The sequence below is a fragment of the Heterodontus francisci genome, unplaced genomic scaffold (genome assembly GCF_036365525.1).
Source record: "Heterodontus francisci isolate sHetFra1 unplaced genomic scaffold, sHetFra1.hap1 HAP1_SCAFFOLD_668, whole genome shotgun sequence".
NCBI classification, from domain to species: Eukaryota; Metazoa; Chordata; class Chondrichthyes; order Heterodontiformes; family Heterodontidae; genus Heterodontus; species Heterodontus francisci.
The window spans coordinates 44,559-67,500 of NW_027141345.1; the positions used below are offsets into that span (position 1 = coordinate 44,559).

Sequence of the window (22,942 nt, forward strand, 5' to 3'; positions counted from 1 at the left end):
CAGTGAGACTCTGTGTTACTGAGTATTGGTGTTTATAGGACAGTGAGACTCTGTGTTACTGAGTATTGGTGTTTATAGGACAGTGAGACTCTGTGTTACTGAGTATTGGTGTTTATAGGACAGTGAGACTCTGTGTTACTGAGTATTGGTGTTCATAGGACAGTGAGACTCTGTGTTACTGAGTATTGGTGTTTGCAGGACCGTGAGACTCTGTGTTACTGAGTATTGGTGTTTATAGGACAGTGAGACTCTGTGTTACTGAGTATTGGTGTTTACAGGACAGTGAGACTCTGTGTTACTGAGTATTGGTGTTTCCAGGACAGTGAGACTCTGTGTTACTGAGTATTGGTGTTTATCGGACAGTGAGACTCTGTGTTACTGAGTATTGGTGTTTACAGGACAGTGAGACTCTGTGTTACTGAGTATTGGTGTTTATAGGACAGTGAGACTCTGTGTTACTGAGTATTGGTGTTTACAGGACAGTGAGACTCTGTTACTGAGTATTGGTGTTTATAGGACAGTGAGACTCTGTGTTACTGAGTATTGGTGTTTATCGGACAGTGAGACTCTGTGTTACTGAGTATTGGTGTTTATAGGACAGTGAGACTCTGTGTTACTGAGTATTGGTGTTTATAGGACAGTGAGACTCTGTGTTACTGAGTATTGGTGTTTATAGGACAGTGAGACTCTGTGTAACTGAGTATTGGTGTTTATCGGACAGTGAGACTCTGTGTTACTGAGTATTGGTGTTTATAGGACAGTGAGACTCTGTGTTACTGAGTATTGGGGTTTATAGGACAGTGAGACTCTGTGTTACTGAGTATTGGGATTTATCGGACAGTGAGACTCTGTGTTACTGAGTATTGGTGTTTACTGTCTTCCTGTGTTTGATGTCATGGTGCTGAACACATTTGTTTCAAGTTTCTTCTTCATTGCTGAGCTGTTTCTCTTGGGCTGATGGTTTCATGTTTTCTATGTTGCAGGATGCACTGAAATCTCATGTCGTTGGTAAGTTTATTCGTTGTTTCCTGTTTCACTTTCTTGAGACGGCATCTGATAGAAACCTATAAAATTCGAACAGGACTAGACAGGCCCGATGCAGGGAGGATGTTCCCGATGGCTGAGGAGTCCAGAACCAGGGGTCACAGTTTCAGGATATGGGGTATGCCATTTAGAATCGGGATGAGGAGAAATTTCTTCACTCAGAGGGTGGTGATCCTGTGGAATTCTCTACCGCAGGAGGCAGTGGAGGCTAAGTCATTAAATATATTCAAGGAGATAGATATATTTCTTCATGCCAAATGGATATGGGGTGAAAGCGGGAATAGGGTACTGAATTAGACCATCAACCATGATCTTTTTTGAATGGTGGATAGGCCTATGTTTCTAGGTTTAACTGACCGTGTTTCCTCCGGACCGGGTCCCAAGAGGAAGCTGATGGAGAACTCGATATGTTCCAGAACACCGGGTCCAGTGTACAGAACACAAGGGCCCAGGGTATAATACACACAGGGACCCAGGGTACAGAACACAGGGGCCCAGGGTATAACACACACAGGGACCCAGGGTACAGAACACAGGGGCCCAGGGTATAACACACACAGGGACCCAGGGTATAACACACACAGGGACCCAGGGTACAGAACACAGGGGCCCAGGGTATGACACACACAGGGACCCAGGGTATAACACACACAGGGACCCAGGGTACAGAACACAATGGCCCAGGGTATAACACACACAGGGACCCAGGGTACAGAACACAATGGCCCAGGGTATAACACACACAGGGACCCAGGGTACAGAACACAATGGCCCAGGGTATAACACACACAGGGACCCAGGGAATAACACACACAGGGACCCAGGGAATAACACACACAGGGACCCAGGGTACAGAACACAATGGCCCAGGGTATAACACACACAGGGACCCAGGGAATAACACACACAGGGACCCAGGGAATAACACACACAGGGACCCAGGGTGTAACACACACAGGGACCCAGGGTACAGAACACAGGGGCCCAGGGTATAACACACACAGGGACCCGGGGTACAGAACGCAGGGGCCCAGGGTGTAACACACATAAGGGCCCAGGGTGTAACGCACACAGGGGCCCAGGGTATAACGCACACAGGGACCCAGGGTGTAACACACACAGGGGCCCAGGGTAGAACACACACAGGGACCCGGGGTACAGAACGCAGGGGCCCAGGGTATAACACACACAAGGGCCCAGGGTGTAACACACACAGGGGCCCAGGGTATAACACACACAGGGGCCCAGGGTATAACACACACAGGGGCCCAGGGTATAACACACACAGGGACCCAGGGAATAACACACACAGGGACCCAGGGTGTAACACACACAGGGACCCAGGGTGTAACACACACAGGGCCCCAGGGTGTAACAGACACAGGGCCCCAGGGAATAACACACACAGGGGCCCAAGGTGTAACACACACACGGACCCAGGGTATAACACACACAGGGACCCAGGGTACAGAACACAGGGACCCAGGGTACAGAACACAGGGGCCCAGGGTATAACACACACAGGGACCCAGGGTATAACACACACAGGGGCCGAGGGTGTAACACACACAGGGACCCAGGGTGTAACACACACAGGGACCTAGGGTACAGAACACAGGGGCCCAGGGTATAACGCACACAGGGACCCAGGGTGTAACACACACAGGGGCCCAGGGTATAACACACACAGGGACCTGGGGTACAGAACGCAGGGGCCCAGGGTATAACACACACAAGGGCCCAGGGTGTAACACACACAGGGGCCCAGGGTATAACACACACAGGGGCCCAGGGTATAACACACACAAGGGCCCAGGGTGTAACACACACAGGGGCCCAGGGTATAACACACACAGGGACCCAGGGTATAACACACACAGGGGCCCAGGGTATAACACACACAGGGACCCAGGGTGTAACACACACAGGGGCCCAGGGTATAACGCACACAGGGACCCAGGGTGTAACACTCACAGGGGCCCAGGGTATAACACACACAGGGACCCGGGGTACAGAACGCAGGGGCCCAGGGTGTAACACACACAAGGGCCCAGGGTGTAACACACACAGGGGCCCAGGGTATAACACACACAGGGGCCCAGGGTATAACACACACAGGGGCCCAGGGTGTAACACACACAGGGGCCCAGGGTGTAACACACACAGGGGCCCAGGGTATAACACACACAGGGGCCCAGGGTATAACACACACAGGGACCCAGGGTACAGAACACAGGGGCCCAGGGTGTAACACACACAGGGGCCCAGGGTATAACACACACAGGGGCCCAGGGTATAACACACACAGGGAACCGGGGTACAGAACACAGGGGCACAGGGTATAACACACACAGGGACCAGGGTGTAACACACACAGGGGCCCAGGGTATAACGCACACAGGGGCCCAGGGTATAACGCACACAGGGGCCCAGGGTATAACGCACACAGGGACCCAGGGTATAACACACACAGGGACCTGGGGTACAGAACGCAGGGGCCCAGGGTATAACACACACAGGGGCCCAGGGTGTAACACACACAGGGGCCCAGGGTATAACACACACAGGGACCCAGGGTATAACACACACAGGGGCCCAGGGTATAACACACACAGGGGCCCAGGGTATAACACACACAGGGACCCAGGGTACAGAACACAGGGGCCCAGGGTATAACGCACACAGGGGCCCAGGGTATAACACACACAGGGACCCAGGGTATAACACACACAGGGACCTGGGGTACAGAACGCAGGGGCCCAGGGTATAACACACACAAGGGCCCAGGGTGTAACACACACAGGGGCCCAGGGTGTAACACACACAGGGGCCCAGGGTATAACACACACAGGGACCTGGGGTACAGAACGCAGGGGCCCAGGGTATAACACACACAGGGGCCCAGGGTATAACACACACAGGGGCCCAGGGTATAACACACACAGGGACCCAGGGTACAGAACACAGCGGCCCAGGGTGTAACACACAGGGGCCCAGGGTATAACACACACAGGGACCCGGGGTACAGAACGCAGGGGCCCAGGGTATAACACACACAAGGGCGCAGGGTGTAACACACACAGGGGCCCAGGGTACAGAACACAGGGGCCCAGGGTATAACGCACACAGGGGCCCAGGGTATAACACACACAGGGGCCCAGGGTATAACACACACAGGGACCCAGGGTACAGAACACAGGGGCCCAGGGTATAACACACACAGGGACCCAGGGTACAGAACGCAGGGGCCCAGGGTATAACACACACAAGGGCCCAGGGTATAACACACACAGGGGCCCAGGGTATAACACACACAGGGACCCAGGGTACAGAACACAGGGGCCCAGGGTATAACACACACAGGGACCCAGGGTATAACACACACAGGGACCCAGGGTACAGAACACAGGGGCCCAGGGTATAACACACACAGGGACCCAGGGTACAGAACGCAGGGGCCCAGGGTATAACACACACAAGGGCCCAGGGTATAACACACACAGGGGCCCAGGGTATAACACACACAGGGACCCAGGGTACAGAACACAGGGGCCCAGGGTATAACACACACAGGGACCCAGGGTGTAACACACACAGGGACCTAGGGTATAACACACACAGGGACCCAGGATACAGAACACAGGGGCCCAGGGTATAACACACACAAGGGCCCAGGGTGTAACACACACAGGGGCCCAGGGTATAACACACACAGGGACCCGGGGTACAGAACGCAGGGGCCCAGGGTATAACACACACAAGGGCCCAGGGTGTAACACACACAGGGACCCAGGGTGTAACACACACGGGGACCCAGGGTATAACACACACAGGGACCCAGGGTGTAACACACACAAGGGCCCAGGGTATAACACACACAGGGGCCCAGGGTATAACACACACAGGGACCCAGGATATAACACACACGGGGACCCAGGGTATAACACACACAGGGGCTCAGGGTATAACACACACAGGGACCCAGGGTGTAACACACACGGGGACCCAGGGTACAACACACACAGGGGCCCAGGGTATAACGCACACAGGGACCCAGGGTATAACACACACAGGGACCCAGGGTGTAACACACACAGGGACCCAGGGTATAACACACACAGGGACCCAGGGTGTAACACACACGGGGACCCAGGGTATAACACACACAGGGGACCCAGGGTATAACACACACAGGGACCAGGGTATAACACACACAGGGACCAGGAGCCCAGGGTATAACACACACAGGGACCAGGGTATAACGCACACAGGGACCCAGGGTATAACACACACAAGGGCCCAGGGAATAACGCACACAGGGACCCAGGGTATAACACACACAGGGACCAGGAGCCCAGGGTATAACACACACAGGGGCTCAGGGTATAACACACACAGGGACCAGGGTATAACACACACAGGGACCCAGGGTATAACACACACAGGGGCCCAGGGTATAACACACACAGGGGCCCAGGGTATAACGCACACAGGGGCCCAGGGTATAACGCACACAGGGACCCAGGGTATAACACACACAGGGACCTGGGGTACAGAACGCAGGGGCCCAGGGTATAACACACACAGGGGCCCAGGGTGTAACACACACAGGGGCCCAGGGTATAACACACACAGGGACCCAGGGTATAACACACACAGGGACCCAGGGTACAGAACACAGGGACCCAGGGTACAGAACACAGGGGCCCAGGGTATAACACACACAGGGGCCCAGGGTATAACACACACAGGGACCCAGGGTACAGAACACAGGGGCCCAGGGTATAACGCACACAGGGGCCCAGGGTATAACACACACAGGGACCCAGGGTATAACACACACAGGGACCTGGGGTACAGAACGCAGGGGCCCAGGGTATAACGCACACAGGGGCCCAGGGTATAACACACACAGGGACCCAGGGTATAACACACACAGGGACCCGGGGTACAGAACGCAGGGGCCCAGGGTATAACACACACAAGGGCCCAGGGTATAACACACACAAGGGCCCAGGGTGTAACACACACAAGGGCCCAGGGTGTAACACACACAAGGGCCCAGGGTATAACACACACAGGGACCCAGGGTATAACACACACAGGGACCCAGGGTGTAACACACACAAGGGCCCAGGGTATAACACACACAGGGGCCCAGGGTATAACACACACAGGGACCCAGGATATAACACACACGGGGACCCAGGGTATAACACACACAGGGGCTCAGGGTATAACACACACAGGGACCCAGGGTGTAACACACACGGGGACCCAGGGTACAACACACACAGGGGCCCAGGGTATAACGCACACAGGGACCCAGGGTATAACACACACAGGGACCCAGGGTGTAACACACACAGGGACCCAGGGTATAACACACACAGGGACCCAGGGTGTAACACACACGGGGACCCAGGGTATAACACACACAGGGGACCCAGGGTATAACACACACAGGGACCAGGGTATAACACACACAGGGACCAGGAGCCCAGGGTATAACACACACAGGGACCAGGGTATAACGCACACAGGGACCCAGGGTATAACACACACAAGGGCCCAGGGAATAACGCACACAGGGACCCAGGGTATAACACACACAGGGACCAGGAGCCCAGGGTATAACACACACAGGGGCTCAGGGTATAACACACACAGGGACCAGGGTATAACACACACAGGGACCCAGGGTATAACACACACAGGGGCCCAGGGTATAACACACACAGGGGCCCAGGATATAACACACACAGGGGCTCAGGGTATAACACACACAGGGACCAGGGTATAACACACACAGGGACCCAGGGTATAACACACACAGGGGCCCAGGGTATAACACACACAGGGGCCCAGGGTATAACACACACAGGGACCAGGGTATAACACACACAGGGACCCAGGGTATAACACACACAGGGGCTCAGGGTATAACACACACAGGGACCAGGGTATAACACACACAGGGACCCAGGGTATAACACACACAGGGACCCAGGGTATAACACACACAGGGACCCAGGGTATAACACACACAGGGGCCCAGGATATAACACACACAGGGGCCCAGGGAATAACACACACAGGGGCTCAGGGTATAACACACACAGGGACCAGGGTATAACACACAGGGGCTCAGGGTATAACACACACAGGGACCAGGGTATAACACACAGGGGCTCAGGGTATAACACACACAGGGACCCAGGGTATAACACACACAGGGGCCCAGGGTATAACACACACAGGGGCCCAGGGTATAACACACACAGGGACCAGGGTATAACACACACAGGGACCCAGGGTATAACACACACAGGGGCCCAGGGTATTACACACACAGGGACCCAGGGTATAACACACACAGGGACCCAGGGAATAACACACACAGGGACCCAGGGTATAACACACACAGGGGCTCAGGGTATAACACACACAGGGGCCCAGGGTATAACACACACAGGTGCCCAGGGTATAACACACACAGGGACCCAGGGTATAACACACACAGGTGCCCAGGGTATAACACACACAGGGGCCCAGGGTATTACACACACAGGAGCCCAGGGTATTACACACACAGGGGCCCAGGGTATAACACACACAGGGACCAGGGTATAACACACACAGGGGCCCAGGGTATAACACACACAGGAGCCCAGGGTATAACACACACAGGAGCCCAGGGTATAACACACACAGGAGCCCAGGGTATTACACACACAGGAGCCCAGGGTATTACACACACAGGGGCCCAGGGTATTACACACACAGGGGCCCTGGGTATTACACACACAGGTGCCCAGGGTATAACACACACAGGGACCCAGAGTATAACACACACAGGAGCCCAGGGTTTAACACACACAGGGACCAGGGTATAACACACACAGGGGCCCAGGGTATAACACACACAGGGGTCCAGGGTATAACACACACAGGGGCTCAGGGTATAACACACACAGGGACCAGGGTATAACACACACAGGGGCCCAGGGTATAACACACACAGGAGCCCAGGGTATAACACACACAGGAGCCCAGGGTATAACACACACAGGAGCCCAGGGTATTACACACACAGGGGCCCAGGGTATTACACACACAGGGGCCCAGGGTATTACACACACAGGGGCCCTGGGTATTACACACACAGGTGCCCAGGGTATAACACACACAGGGACCCAGAGTATAACACACACAGGAGCCCAGGGTTTAACACACACAGGGACCAGGGTATAACACACACAGGAGCCCAGGGTATAACACACACAGGAGCCCAGGGTATTACACACACAGGGGCCCAGGGTATTACACACACAGGGGCCCAGGGTATAACACACACAGGGACCCAGAGTATAACACACACAGGAGCCCAGGGTTTAACACACACAGGGACCCAGAGTATAACACACACAGGGACCCAGAGTATAACACACACAGGAGCCCAGGGTTTAACACACACAGGGACCCAGAGTATAACACACACAGGGACCCAGGGTTTAACACACACAGGGACCCAGAGTATAACACACACAGGGACCAGGGTATAACACATACAGGGGCTCAGGGTATAACACACACAGGGACCAGAGTATAACACACACAGGGACCAGAGTATAACACACACAGGGACCCAGGGTTTAACACACACAGGGACCCAGAGTATAACACACACAGGGACCAGAGTATAACACACACAGGGACCCAGGGTTTAACACACACAGGGACCCAGAGTATAACACACACAGGGACCAGGGTTTAACACACACAGGGGCCCAGGGTTTAACACACACAGGGACCCAGAGTATAACACACACAGGGACCAGAGTATAACACACACAGGGACCCAGGGTTTAACACACACAGGGACCCAGAGTATAACACACACAGGGACCAGGGTTTAACACACACAGGGGCCCAGGGTTTAACACACACAGGGACCCAGAGTATAACACACACAGGGACCAGGGTATAACACACACAGGGGCTCAGGGTATAACACACACAGGGGCCCGGGGTACAGAACGCAGGGGCCCAGATTACGGAATGGGTGGGTGTGTACTACATGGGGAAGAAAAGGACAGTACACGCGGGTCGGGGCAGGCGTGCAGTTCACCGGGGTGGCTGTACGGCGGTACTTGAGGCGGGGTGGGTGTTTGACACCTCTCGTGGGAGCGTGACGCTGTGACCTCTGATTTTCCCTCTCCCCCCCCCCCCCAGGGTCCTGCAAGCAGTCACCCAGCCCGCCCTACTCGGCCTCACCGCAGGGACCAGCGACTCCGCAGCCCAAGTCGCCGGTGACGCCAAACCGGGAGAGGAAACTGTCGTCGTCGGACGACAGGAGGAAAGTGGTGAGCAGAGCGGCGGGTGCTCGGGTCACGGGCGGGCACGGGTACCAGGACCCAGAACTGTACCCAGCACTCCAGGTATGCACGCGACCTTATTCGAGATGAAGCTCCTTAAGACCCGCTAAGAGTAACGTGGCAGAAAGTCAGTGACAGGGTAACAGCCGGGCAAGGGTAGGGGTAGGGGACGGGGAGGGGGGGTTAGTGGGGGAGTGCAGGAGCAGGCTAGAGGGGCTGTATGCCCTCATCCTGCTCCGATTGCCGACGTCTACGGGCTACAACACAGGCTGGAGTGCATTACACAGGCTAACGCGGCCCGGGGTGCAAAACGAAGGCGAACACGACCCGGGGCGTATCAGCATGAGCTAGCGCAGCCGCTGTCTGTGGGTGTTCCGTTAACTTCACACCACTGTTTTGAGTCTGTCGGAACTGAATTGGGGGAGTGGTAATCGGCCTTTGAGTGAAGGGTCTCCCTATGGGAGAGGGGGTCCTTTCAGAGAGATCACCCTGTGAGTGAGGGGCCGCCCACTCTGCGGTGTGTGATTAACTCCGTCTTGCTTGTTTTCCAGAGGGCGCGGCCGTACAGAGATTCCAGCATCTACTGGGAGATCCAAGGCAGCGAGATAAACATACTGAAAAGGATTGGAGCAGGGTCTTTCGGGACTGTATACAAAGCAAAGTGGCATGGTAAATACAGGGGCAAGAACGCGGCAGGGAGAGGACAGGAGCACGCTAAGCACAGGGCAGCGTGGTTGCTTGCCTTTCAGAATGCTGACCTCTCTCCTCTCCTGGTTCTTGCAATGACTGATTCGACAGTGGGGAATTTAATATTAGCACCTCTTTCTCACCCAGGTTCGAGCTGTCTCTTTCCTCAGTTTAATGCCTGCTCCTTCTCCCCATCGCTGTCTGCCTGGTTTGTCTCTGTCTGTCCCTCTTCCCCTCCTTGCCTCTCTCCCAACCCTTTCTCTCTCTCTCTCTCCACGCTCTCTGTCTCCAGTATGTCTGTCTCTCTCACTCTCCCTCTCCCCCCCACCCCCTCCCCTGTCTCTTGCATGTCTCTCTCACCACTCTGTCTCCCTCTCTCTCCACTCTCTCTCTCTCCTGTGTGTCTGTCTCTATCTCTCTCTCTGTCTCTCCACTCTCTATCTCCTGTGTGTGTGCCTGTCTCTCCACTCTCTCTATCTCCAGTGTGTGTGTGTGTCTCTCTCTCTCTCCCCACTCTCTCTATCTCCAGTGTGTGTGTGTGTCTCTCTCTCTCCCCACTCTCTCTATCTCCAGTGTGTGTGTGTGTGTCTCTCTCTCTCTCCCCACTCTCTCTATCTCCTGTGTGTGTGTGTCTCTCTCTCTCCCCACTCTCTCTATCTCCAGTGTGTGTGTGTGTGTGTCTCTCTCTCTCCCCACTCTCTCTATCTCCAGTGTGTGTGTGTGTGTCTCTCTCTCTCTCCCCACTCTCTCTATCTCCTGTGTGTCTGTCTCTCTCTCTCCCCACTCTCTCTATCTCCAGTGTGTGTGTGTGTCTCTCTCTCTCCCCACTCTCTCTATCTCCAGTGTGTGTGTGTGTGTCTCTCTCTCTCTGCCCACTCTCTCTATCTCCAGTGTGTGTGTGTGTGTCTCTCTCTCTCTCCCCACTCTCTCTATCTCCTGTGTGTCTGTCTCTCTCTCTCGCCCCACACTCTCTATCTCCAGTGTGTGTGTGTGTGTGTGTCTCTCTCTCCCCACTCTCTCTATCTCCAGTGTGTGTGTGTGTGTCTCTCTCTCTCCCCCCACACTCTCTATCTCCAGTGTGTGTGTGTGTCTCTCTCTCTCCCCACTCTCTCTATCTCCAGTGTGTGTGTGTGTCTCTCTCTCTCTCCCCACTCTCTCTATCTCCAGTGTGTGTGTGTGTCTCTCTCTCTCTCCCCCCACTCTCTCTATCTCCAGTGTGTGTGTGTGTGTGTCTCTCTCTCTCCCCACTCTCTCTATCTCCAGTGTGTGTGTGTGTCTCTCTCTCTCTCCCCACTCTCTCTATCTCCAGTGTGTGTGTGTGTCTCTCTCTCTCTCCCCACTCTCTCTATCTCCAGTGTGTGTGTGTGTCTCTCTCTCTCTCCCCACTCTCTCTATCTCCAGTGTGTGTGTGTGTCTCTCTCTCTCTCCCCCCACTCTCTCTATCTCCAGTGTGTGTGTGTCTCTCTCTCTCTCCCCACTCTCTCTATCTCCAGTGTGTGTGTGTGTCTCTCTCTCTCTCCCCACTCTCTCTATCTCCAGTGTGTGTGTGTGTCTCTCTCTCTCTCCCCACTCTCTCTATCTCCAGTGTGTGTGTGTGTGTCTCTCTCTCTCCCCACTCTCTCTATCTCCAGTGTGTGTGTGTGTCTCTCTCTCTCTCGCCCCACACTCTCTATCTCCAGTGTGTGTGTGTGTGTGTGTCTCTCTCTCCCCACTCTCTCTATCTCCAGTGTGTGTGTGTCTCTCTCTCTCTCTCCCCACTCTCTCTATCTCCAGTGTGTGTGTGTGTCTCTCTCTCTCTCCCCACTCTCTCTATCTCCAGTGTGTGTGTGTGTCTCTCTCTCTCTCCCCCCACTCTCTCTATCTCCAGTGTGTGTGTGTCTCTCTCTCTCTCCCCACTCTCTCTATCTCCAGTGTGTGTGTGTGTGTCTCTCTCTCTCCCCACTCTCTCTATCTCCAGTGTGTGTGTGTCTCTCTCTCTCTCCCCCCACTCTCTCTATCTCCAGTGTGTGTGTGTGTGTCTCTCTCTCTCTCCCCCCACACTCTCTATCTCCAGTGTGTGTGTGTGTCTCTCTCTCTCCCCACTCTCTCTATCTCCAGTGTGTGTGTGTGTCTCTCTCTCTCTCGCCCCACACTCTCCATCTCCAGTGTGTGTGTGTGTGTGTCTCTCTCTCTCCCCACTCTCTCTATCTCCAGTGTGTGTGTGTGTGTCTCTCTCTCTCTCCCCACTCTCTCTATCTCCAGTGTGTGTGTGTGTGTGTGTCTCTCTCTCTCCCCCCACTCTCTCTATCTCCAGTGTGTGTGTGTCTCTCTCTCTCTCCCCACTCTCTCTATCTCCAGTGTGTGTGTGTGTGTGTGTCTCTCTCTCTCTCCCCACTCTCTCTATCTCCTGTGTGTCTGTCTCTCTCTCTCCCCACTCTCTCTATCTCCAGTGTGTGTGTGTGTGTCTCTCTCTCCCCACTCTCTCTATCTCCAGTGTGTGTGTGTGTGTCTGTCTCTCTCTCTCCCCACTCTCTCTATCTCCAGTGTGTGTGTGTGTGTCTCTCTCTCCCCACTCTCTCTATCTCCAGTGTGTGTGTGTGTCTCTCTCTCTCTCTCCCCACTCTCTCTATCTCCAGTGTGTGTGTGTGTGTGTCTCTCTCTCTCCCCACTCTCTCTATCTCCTGTGTGTCTGTCTCTCTCTCTCTCCCCACTCTCTCTATCTCCAGTGTGTGTGTGTGTGTCTCTCTCTCCCCACTCTCTCTATCTCCAGTGTGTGTGTGTGTCTCTCTCTCCCCCCACTCTCTCTATCTCCAGTGTGTGTGTGTGTCTCTCTCTCTCCCCACTCTCTCTATCTCCAGTGTGTGTGTGTGTGTCTCTCTCTCTCGCCCCACACTCTCTATCTCCAGTGTGTGTGTGTGTCTCTCTCTCTCTCCCCCCACTCTCTCTATCTCCAGTGTGTGTGTGTCTCTCTCTCTCTCCCCACTCTCTCTATCTCCAGTGTGTGTGTGTGTCTCTCTCTCTCTCCCCACTCTCTCTATCTCCAGTGTGTGTGTGTGTGTCTCTCTCTCTCCCCACTCTCTCTATCTCCAGTGTGTGTGTGTCTCTCTCTCTCTCTCCCCACTCTCTCTATCTCCAGTGTGTGTGTGTGTCTCTCTCTCTCTCGCCCCACACTCTCTATCTCCAGTGTGTGTGTGTGTGTGTGTGTCTCTCTCTCCCCACTCTCTCTATCTCCAGTGTGTGTGTGTGTCTCTCTCTCTCTCCCCACTCTCTCTATCTCCAGTGTGTGTGTGTGTCTCTCTCTCTCTCCCCACTCTCTCTATCTCCAGTGTGTGTGTGTGTGTGTCTCTCTCTCCCCCCACTCTCTCTATCTCCAGTGTGTGTGTGTCTCTCTCTCTCTCCCCACTCTCTCTATCTCCAGTGTGTGTGTGTGTCTCTCTCTCTCTCCCCACTCTCTCTATCTCCAGTGTGTGTGTGTGTCTCTCTCTCTCTCCCCACTCTCTCTATCTCCAGTGTGTGTGTGTGTCTCTCTCTCTCTCCCCACTCTCTCTATCTCCAGTGTGTGTGTGTGTGTCTCTCTCTCTCCCCCCACACTCTCTATCTCCAGTGTGTGTGTGTGTCTCTCTCTCTCCCCACTCTCTCTATCTCCAGTGTGTGTGTGTGTGTCTCTCTCTCTCGCCCCACACTCTCTATCTCCAGTGTGTGTGTGTGTCTCTCTCTCTCTCGCCCCACACTCTCCATCTCCAGTGTGTGTGTGTGTGTGTGTCTCTCTCTCCCCACTCTCTCTATCTCCAGTGTGTGTGTGTCTCTCTCTCTCCCCACTCTCTCTATCTCCAGTGTGTGTGTGTGTGTCTCTCTCTCTCCCCCCACTCTCTCTATCTCCAGTGTGTGTGTGTCTCTCTCTCTCTCCCCACTCTCTCTATCTCCAGTGTGTGTGTGTGTCTCTCTCTCTCTCCCCACTCTCTCTATCTCCAGTGTGTGTGTGTGTCTCTCTCTCTCTCTCCCCACTCTCTCTATCTCCAGTGTGTGTGTGTCTCTCTCTCTCTCCCCACTCTCTCTATCTCCAGTGTGTGTGTGTGTCTCTCTCTCTCTCCCCACTCTCTCTATCTCCAGTGTGTGTGTGTGTCTCTCTCTCTCTCCCCACTCTCTCTATCTCCAGTGTGTGTGTGTGTCTCTCTCTCTCTCTCCCCACTCTCTCTATCTCCAGTGTGTGTGTGTCTCTCTCTCTCTCCCCACTCTCTCTATCTCCAGTGTGTGTGTGTGTGTCTCTCTCTCTCCCCACTCTCTCTATCTCCAGTGTGTGTGTGTGTGTCTCTCTCTCTCTCCCCCCACTCTCTCTATCTCCAGTGTGTGTGTGTCTCTCTCTCCCTCCCCACTCTCTCTATCTCCAGTGTGTGTGTGTGTGTGTGTCTCTCTCTCTCCCCACTCTCTCTATCTCCAGTGTGTGTGTCTCTCTCTCTCTCCCCACTCTCTCTATCTCCAGTGTGTGTGTGTGTGTCTCTCTCTCTCCCCCCACTCTCTCTATTTCCAGTGTGTGTGTGTCTCTCTCTCTCCCCCCACTCTCTCTCCTGTGTGTTTGTCTCTGTGTTCTGTGACTGTCTGCCTGTCTCTTGCAGTGAGTGTATAAGACTCACTTTATGATCACTTTCATATTCTGTACCCACCCCCCACTTCCTTGCTCCCACTTTCTCTCCCTTTCCTTCCCACTCCCCCTCTCCTCGCTCTTTCCCTCTCGTTCTCCTCTCGCCCCTCTCTCCCTGCCCGCCTTTACCTCCCCTCCTCCCTTCTCTCCCTCCCTATCTCCTCCAGGAGTAAATAATCCCCCGTTCCCTCTTCTGGCTGCATGTCCGTGTCCCCCCGTGACAGTCCCTCTGATATTTGTGAACTTCTCCCTATGTTACAGGTGATGTTGCTATTAAGATTCTGAAAGTGACCTATCCAACTCCTGAGCAGCTCCAGGCATTCAAGAATGAAGTGCTTGTTCTCAGGTAAATATTCTGTGTAGCTGTGTCGCTGTCGGTGAAACCGAAACCACTGCCCTCCCCGTGACGTGTTTCTACCACCAGCGGACAGATTCAGTAATGTCTCTCCGCGCTCGGCATGCTGCATTCATCGTCTTCGCCACCACAAAGAACGAGCTCCTTGACTCGTTTGGAAGGAGGCTCTCAACAAAATTCTGCCCCAGTCCCGGAGCGAAACCTTCCAACAGCAACACGGCGAAACGGTTGCTGGACACGTCGGCAGCGACACGGTGTTCACCAGCTTCCTTCAGAGTTCACCCTTCCTCATCGCCTCGCCCGTAATTGTGGGGTGGGGGATGTGGTGGCTTATTGTCGTGGCATGTGAACAGTGTCGGTGCTGTTGTTGAGAGAGTGTTTGTCCATGTTTTGTGTACAGGTCTGACTGCAGGATTGTTGTGTGCGTGTGTGCGCACAAGCGAGTGTCAGAGAGCGAGGAGCGGGCAGTGGTGAGAGGGAGAGGGAGAGGTGAGGAAAGGGACAGAAGCAGAGAGCGAGGGACACACACAGGGAAAGAGAGAAAGAATAAAGGAAGAGAGAGAGATGGACAGAGAGAGAGTTAGGGGGAAAGAGAGGACAAAAAGAGAGAAGGAGAGACAGACAAGACGAACAAAGAGAGAGGAGAGTGAGTCAGGGACAGAGAGGGAGAGAGACAGACGGACTGGAGGGGTGGGGGACAGGTGGAGAGGGAGAGAAAGTGAGACACGGACTGAGAGAAAGGGAGAGAGGGTCGGGGGGGAGAGAGAGAGACAGGGACTAAGAGACGGGGAGAGAATGAGGGATAGAGAGAGAAAGACGAGGAGAGAGTGTCAGGGACAGACACAAAGAGAGAGGCAGGGACTAAGAGACAGGGAGAGAGGATGAGGGGGAGAGAGAGACAGACAGACTGAGAGAGAGAGACGGATGGCGAGACAGGGAGAGAGCGTCAGGGACAGACAGAGAGAGAGAGAGAGACAGGGAAAGAGGATCGGGGGAGAGAGGGTCAGGACAGACAGGGAGAGGAGGGTCAGGGACAGACAGAGAGAGAGAGAGACAGGGAAAGAGGATCGAGGCAGATAGAGAGATGGAGAGAGGAGGGTCAGGGACAGACAGAGAGAGGAGGGTCAGGGACAGACAGAGAGAGAGAGAGACAGGGAAAGAGGATCGGGGCATATAGAGAGATAGAGAGAGAGGGTCAGGGACAGACAGAGAGAGGAGGGTCAGGGACAGAGAGAGAGAGAGAGACAGGGTAAGAGGATCGGGGCATATAGAGAGATAGGGAGAGAGGGTCAGGGACAGACAGAGAGGGAGAGAGGGTCAGGGACAGAGAGAGAGAGAGGCAGGGAAAGAGGATCAGGGCAGATAGGGAGAGAGGGTCAGGACAGACAGGGAGAGGAGGGTCAGGGACAGACAGAGAGAGAGACTGGGACTGAGTGGATCAGGGGCGGGGAGAGAGAGGGTCGGGAACGGGGAGGGAGAGAGGGTCAGGGACGGAGAGGGGGAGTCGGGGAGGGAGAGGGGGAGTCGGGGAGGGAGTGGGGGAGTCGGGGACGGGGAGGGGGAATCGGGGACGGGGAGGGAGAGTCGGGGACGGGGAGGGAGAGTCGGGGACGGGGAGGGAGAGTCGGGGACGGGGAGGGAGGGTCGGTCGGGGGCGTATAGGGAGAGTCGGTCGGGGGCGGATAAGGAGAGCGGGTCGGGGGCGGATAGGGAGAGCGGGTCGGGGGCGGATAGGGAGAGCGGGTCGGGGGCGGATAGGGAGAGCGGGTCGGGGGCGGATAGGGAGAGCGGGTCGGGGGCGGATAGGGAGAGCGGGTCGGGGGCGGATAGGGAGAGCGGGTCGGGGGCGGATAGGGAGAGCGGGTCGGGGGCGGATAGGGAGAGCGGGTCGGGGGCGGATAGGGAGAGCGGGTCGGGGGCGGGGAGGGAGAGCGGGCCGGGGGCGGGGAGGGAGAGCGGGCCGGGGGCGGGGAGGGAGAGCGGGCCGGGGGCGGGGAGGGAGAGCGGGCCGGGGGCGGGGAGGGAGAGCGGGCCGGGGACGGGGAGGGAGAGCGGGCCGGGGACGGGGAGGGAGAGCGGGCCGGGGACGGGGAGGGAGAGCGGGCCGGGGACGGGGAGGGAGAGAGAGAGTGGGCTGAGAGGTAGAGAGGGTCAGGGAAGGGGAGAGAGAGAGTGGGCTCAGAGGGAGAGAGGGTCAGGGACAGGGGAGAGAGAGAGTGGGCTCAGAGGGAGAGAGGGTCAGGGACAGGGGAGAGAGAGAGTGGGCTCAGAGGGAGAGAGGGTCAGGGACAGAGAGCGAGAGACAGAGTGGGCTGAGAGGGTCAGGGAGGGAGAGGGAGAGAGAGAGTCGGCTGAGAGGGAGAGAGGGTCAGGGACAGAGAGGGAGAAAAGGTCAGGGAGGGAGAGGGAGAGAGAGAGTGGGCTGAGAGGGAGAGAGGGTGAGGGATGGAGAGCGAGAGACAGTGGGCTGAGAGGGTCAGGGAGGGAGAGGGAGAGAGAGAGTGGGCTGAGAGGGAGGAGGGTCAGGGAGGGAGAGGGAGAGTGGGCTGAGAGGGAGAGAGGGTCAGGGCGGGAGAGACAGAGTGGGCTGAGAGGGAGAGAGAGAGTGGGCTGAGAGGGTCAGGGAGGGAGAGGGAGAGAGAGAGTGGGCTGAGAGGGTCAGGGAGGGAGAGGGAGAGAGAGAGTGGGCTGAGAGGGTCAGGGAGGGAGAGGGAGAGAGAGAGTGGGCTGAGAGGGTCAGGGAGGGAGAGGGAGAGAGAGAGTGGGCTGAGAGGGTCAGAGAGGGAGAGGGAGAGTGGGCTGAGAGGGAGAGAGAGAGTGGGCTGAGAGGGTCAGGGAGGGAGAGGGAGAGTGGGCTGAGAGGGTCAGGGAGGGAGAGGGAGAGAGAGAGTGGGCTGAGAGGGTCAGGGAGGGAGAGGGAGAGTGGGCTGAGAGGGTCAGGGAGGGAGAGGGAGAGAGAGAGTGGGCTGGGAGGGTCAGGGAGGGAGAGGGAGAGAGAGAGAGTGGGCTGAGAGGGTCAGAGAGGGAGAGAGAGAGTGGGCTGAGAGGGAGAGAGAGAGTGGGCTGAGAGGGTCAGGGAGGGAGAGGGAGAGAGAGAGTGGGCTGAGAGGGAGAGAGAGAGTGGGCTGAGAGGGTCAGGGAGGGAGAGGGAGAGAGAGAGTGGGTTGAGAGGGAGAGAGAGAGTGGGCTGAGAGGGTCAGGGAGGGAGAGGGAGAGAGAGAGTGGGCTGAGAGGGAGAGAGAGAGTGGGCTGAGAGGGAGAGAGAGAGTGGGCTGAGAGGGTCAGGGAGGGAGAGGGAGAGAGAGAGTGGGTTGAGAGGGAGAGCGTTATGGAGATCATTGGGGCGTTATATCTTTGTGAAATGCCTTGGGCTGGAATCAGTGACTGGAAAGCTGAGAGAATGTGGCAGTAAGGTGTGGGAAGGCTTGGAGCAGAGGTTGGCTGTATGCTGTGGTTTGTGCCTTCTTGCTCCTGTCAGGATGAGCCAAGCTGTTTTCCTTTCCATTCCTTGCAGGAAAACGAGACACGTCAATATCCTGCTGTTCATGGGCTTCATGACAAAGCCGCAAATGGCCATCGTCACTCAGTGGTGTGAGAGCAGCAGCCTTTACCGTCACCTGCACGTCCTTGAGACCAAATTCGACACCTTCCAGCTCATTGACATCGCTCGGCAAACTGCACAGGGCATGGAGTGAGTAACCAATCAGCGCAGGGCGTGGAGTGAGTAACCAATCAGCGCAGGGCGTGGAGTGAGTAACCAATCAGCGCAGGGCGTGGAGTGAGTAACCAATCAGCGCAGGGCGTGGAGTGAGTAACCAATCAGCGCAGGGCGTGGAGTGAGTAACCAATCAGCGCAGGGCGTGGAGTGAGTAACCAATCAGCGCAGGGCGTGGAGTGTGTAACCAATCAGCGCAGGGCATGGCATGACAGGGCATGGAGTGAGTAACCAATCAGCGCAGGGCATGGAGTGAGTAACCAATCAGCGCAGGGCGTGGAGTGAGTAACCAATCAGCACAGGGCGTGGAGTGAGTAACCAATCAGCGCAGGGCATGGAGTGAGTAACCAATCAGCGCAGGGCGTGGAGTGAGTAACCAATCAGCGCAGGGCATGGCATGACAGGGCATGGAGTGAGTAACCAATCAGCGCAGGGCATGGAGTGAGTAACCAATCAGCGCAGGGCGTGGAGTGAGTAACCAATCAGTGCAGGGCGTGGAGTGAGTAACCAATCAGTGCAGGGCGTGGAGTGAGTAACCAATCAGCGCAGGGCGTAGAGTGAGTAATCAATCAGCGCAGGGCATGGAGTGAGTAACCAGTCAGCACAGGGCGTGGAGTGAGTAACCAATCAGTGCAGGGCGTGGAGTGAGTAACCAATCAGTGCAGGGCGTGGAGTGAGTAACCAGTCAGCACAGGGCGTGGAGTGAGTAACCAATCAGTGCAGGGCGTGGAGTGAGTAACCAATCAGTGCAGGGCGTGGAGTGAGTAACCAATCAGTGCAGGGCGTGGAGTGAGTAACCAGTCAGCACAGGGCGTGGAGTGAGTAACCAATCAGCGCAGGGCATGGCATGACAGGGCATGGAGTGAGTAACCAATCAGCGCAGGGCGTGAAGTGAGTAACCAATCAGCGCAGGGCGTGGAGTGAGTAACCAATCAGCGCAGGGCATGGAGTGAGTAACCAATCAGCGCAGGGCATGGAGTGAGTAACCAGTCAGCACAGGGCGTGGAGTGAGTAACCAATCAGCACAGGGCGTGGAGTGAGTAACCAATCAGTGCAGGGCGACCAAAAGCTCGGTCAAAGAGGTCGGTTTTAAGGAGGAGAGAGAGGGGCGGAGAGGTTTAGGGAGGGAATTCCAGAGCTTAGGGCCCCAGGCAGCTGAAGGCACAGCCGCCAATGGTGGAGTGATGGTAATCGGGGGATGGTCAAGAGGCCGGAATTGGAGGAGCGCAGAGATCTTGGAGGGTTGTAGGGGCTGGAGGAGGTTACAGAGAGAGGGAGGGTTGTCGGGGCTGGTGGAGGTTACAGAGATAGGGAGGGTTGTAGGAGCTGGTGGAGGTTACAGAGATAGGGAGAGTTGTAGGGGCTGGAGGAGGTTACAGAGATAGAGAGGGTTGTAGGGACTGGAGGAGGTTACAGAGATAGGGTTGTAGGGACTGGAGGAGGTTACAGTGATAGGGAGGGTTGTAGGGGCTGGAGGAGGTTACAGAGATAGAGAGGGTTGTAGGGACTGGAGGAGGTTACAGAGATAGGGTTGTAGGGACTGGAGGAGGTTACAGTGATAGGGAGGGTTGTAGGGGCTGGAGCAGGTTACAGAGATAGGGAGGGTTTGTAGGGGCTGGAGGAGGTTACAGAGAGAGGGAGGGTTGTCGGGGCTGGTGGAGGTTACAGAGATAGGGAGGGTTGTAGGAGCTGGTGGAGGTTACAGAGATAGGGAGAGTTGTAGGGGCTGGAGGAGGTTACAGAGTTAGAGAGGGTTGTAGGGGCTGGAGGAGGTTACAGAGATAGGGAGGGGTGTAGGGGCTGGAGGAGGTTACAGAGATAGGGAGGGTTGTAGGGGCTGGAGCAGGTTACAGAGATAGGGAGGGTTTGTAGGGGCTGGAGGAGGTTACAGAGATAGGGAGGGTTGTAGGGGCTGGAGGAGGTTACAGAGAAAGGGAGGGTTGTAGGGGCTGGAGGAGGATACAGAGATGGGGAGGGTTGTAGGGGCTGGAGGAGGATACAGAGATAGGGAGGGTTGTAGGGGCTGGAGGAGGTTACAGAGATAGGGAGGGTTGTTGGGGCTGGAGGAGGTTACAGAGAAAGGGAGGGGTGTAGAGGCTGAAGGAGGTTACTGAGATAGGGAGGGTTGTAGGGGCTGGAGGAGGTTACAGAGATAGGGAGGGGTGTAGAGGCTGAAGGAGGTTACTGAGATAGGGAGGGGTGTAGAGGCTGGAGGAGGTTACTGAGATAGGGAGGGGTGTAGAGGCTGAAGGAGGTTACTGAGATAGGGAGGGGTGTAGAGGCTGGAGGAGGTTACTGAGATAGGGAGGGGTGTAGAGGCTGGAGGAGGTTACTGAGATAGGGAGGGTTGTAGGGGCTGGAGGAGGTTACAGAGATAGGGAGGGGTGTAGAGGCTGAAGGAGGTTACTGAGATAGGGAGGGGTGTAGAGGCTGGAGGAGGTTACTGAGATAGGGAGGGGTGTAGAGGCTGAAGGAGGTTACTGAGATAGGGAGGGGTGTAGAGGCTGGAGGAGGTTACTGAGATAGGGAGGGTTGTAGGGGCTGGAGGAGGTTACAGAGATAGGGATGGGTGTAGAGGCTGAAGGAGGTTACTGAGATAGGGAGGGGTGTAGAGGCTGGAGGAGGTTACTGAGATAGGGAGGGTTGTAGGGGCTGGAGGAGGTTACAGAGATAGGGAGGGGTGTAGAGGCTGAAGGAGGTTACTGAGATAGGGAGGGGTGTAGAGGCTGGAGGAGGTTACTGAGATAGGGAGGGTTGTAGGGGCTGGAGGAGGTTACAGAGATAGGGAGGGGTGTAGGGGCTGGAGGAGGTTACAGAGATAGGGAGGGTTGTAGGGGCTGGAGCAGGTTACAGAGATAGGGAGGGTTTGTAGGGGCTGGAGGAGGTTACAGAGATAGGGAGGGTTGTAGGGGCTGGAGGAGGTTACAGAGAAAGGGAGGGTTGTAGGGGCTGGAGGAGGATACAGAGATGGGGAGGGTTGTAGGGGCTGGAGGAGGATACAGAGATAGGGAGGGTTGTAGGGGCTGGAGGAGGTTACAGAGATAGGGAGGGTTGTTGGGGCTGGAGGAGGTTACAGAGAAAGGGAGGGGTGTAGAGGCTGAAGGAGGTTACTGAGATAGGGAGGGTTGTAGGGGCTGGAGGAGGTTACAGAGATAGGGAGGGGTGTAGAGGCTGAAGGAGGTTACTGAGATAGGGAGGGGTGTAGAGGCTGGAGGAGGTTACTGAGATAGGGAGGGGTGTAGAGGCTGAAGGAGGTTACTGAGATAGGGAGGGGTGTAGAGGCTGGAGGAGGTTACTGAGATAGGGAGGGGTGTAGAGGCTGGAGGAGGTTACTGAGATAGGGAGGGTTGTAGGGGCTGGAGGAGGTTACAGAGATAGGGAGGGGTGTAGAGGCTGAAGGAGGTTACTGAGATAGGGAGGGGTGTAGAGGCTGGAGGAGGTTACTGAGATAGGGAGGGTTGTAGGGGCTGGAGGAGGTTACAGAGATAGGGAGGGGTGTAGAGGCTGAAGGAGGTTACTGAGATAGGGAGGGGTGTAGAGGCTGGAGGAGGTTACTGAGATAGGGAGGGTTGTAGGGGCTGGAGGAGGTTACTGAGATAGGGAGGGTTGTAGGGGCTGGAGGAGGTTACAGAGATAGGGAGGGGTGTAGAGGCTGAAGGAGGTTACTGAGATAGGGAGGGGTGTAGAGGCTGGAGGAGGTTACTGAGATAGGGAGGGTTGTAGGGGCTGGAGGAGGTTACAGAGATAGGGAGGGGTGTAGAGGCTGAAGGAGGTTACTGAGATAGGGAGGGGTGTAGAGGCTGGAGGAGGTTACTGAGATAGGGAGGGTTGTAGGGGCTGGAGGAGGTTACAGAGATAGGGAGGGGTGTAGAGGCTGAAGGAGGTTACTGAGATAGGGAGGGGTGTAGAGGCTGGAGGAGGTTACTGAGATAGGGAGGGTTGTAGGGGCTGGAGGAGGTTACTGAGATAGGGAGGGGTGTAGAGGCTGAAGGAGGTTACTGAGATAGGGAGGGGTGTAGAGGCTGGAGGAGGTTACTGAGATAGGGAGGGGTGTAGAGGCTGAAGGAGGTTACTGAGATAGGGAGGGGTGTAGAGGCTGGAGGAGGTTACTGAGATAGGGAGGGTTGTAGGGGCTGGAGGAGGTT

The 22,942-nt window shown here is 55.9% G+C and overlaps 1 protein-coding gene across 1 annotated transcript in view; it reads left to right on the forward strand.

Annotated features, from left to right (window-relative positions):
• Nucleotides 1–983: 983 nt before the first annotated feature.
• Nucleotides 984–22,942, forward strand: part of LOC137362915 (RAF proto-oncogene serine/threonine-protein kinase-like) — a gene marked incomplete at its 5' end in the record, with an annotated part of 31,997 nt that continues 10,038 nt past the window's right edge. Inside the window, 5 exons of the mRNA XM_068027068.1 lie at nt 984–1,008; nt 9,280–9,485; nt 9,974–10,091; nt 14,989–15,073; nt 18,597–18,773. Of these exons, the coding sequence (XP_067883169.1) occupies nt 984–1,008; nt 9,280–9,485; nt 9,974–10,091; nt 14,989–15,073; nt 18,597–18,773 (611 nt within the window). The remainder of the gene's footprint in view (nt 1,009–9,279; nt 9,486–9,973; nt 10,092–14,988; nt 15,074–18,596; nt 18,774–22,942) is intronic.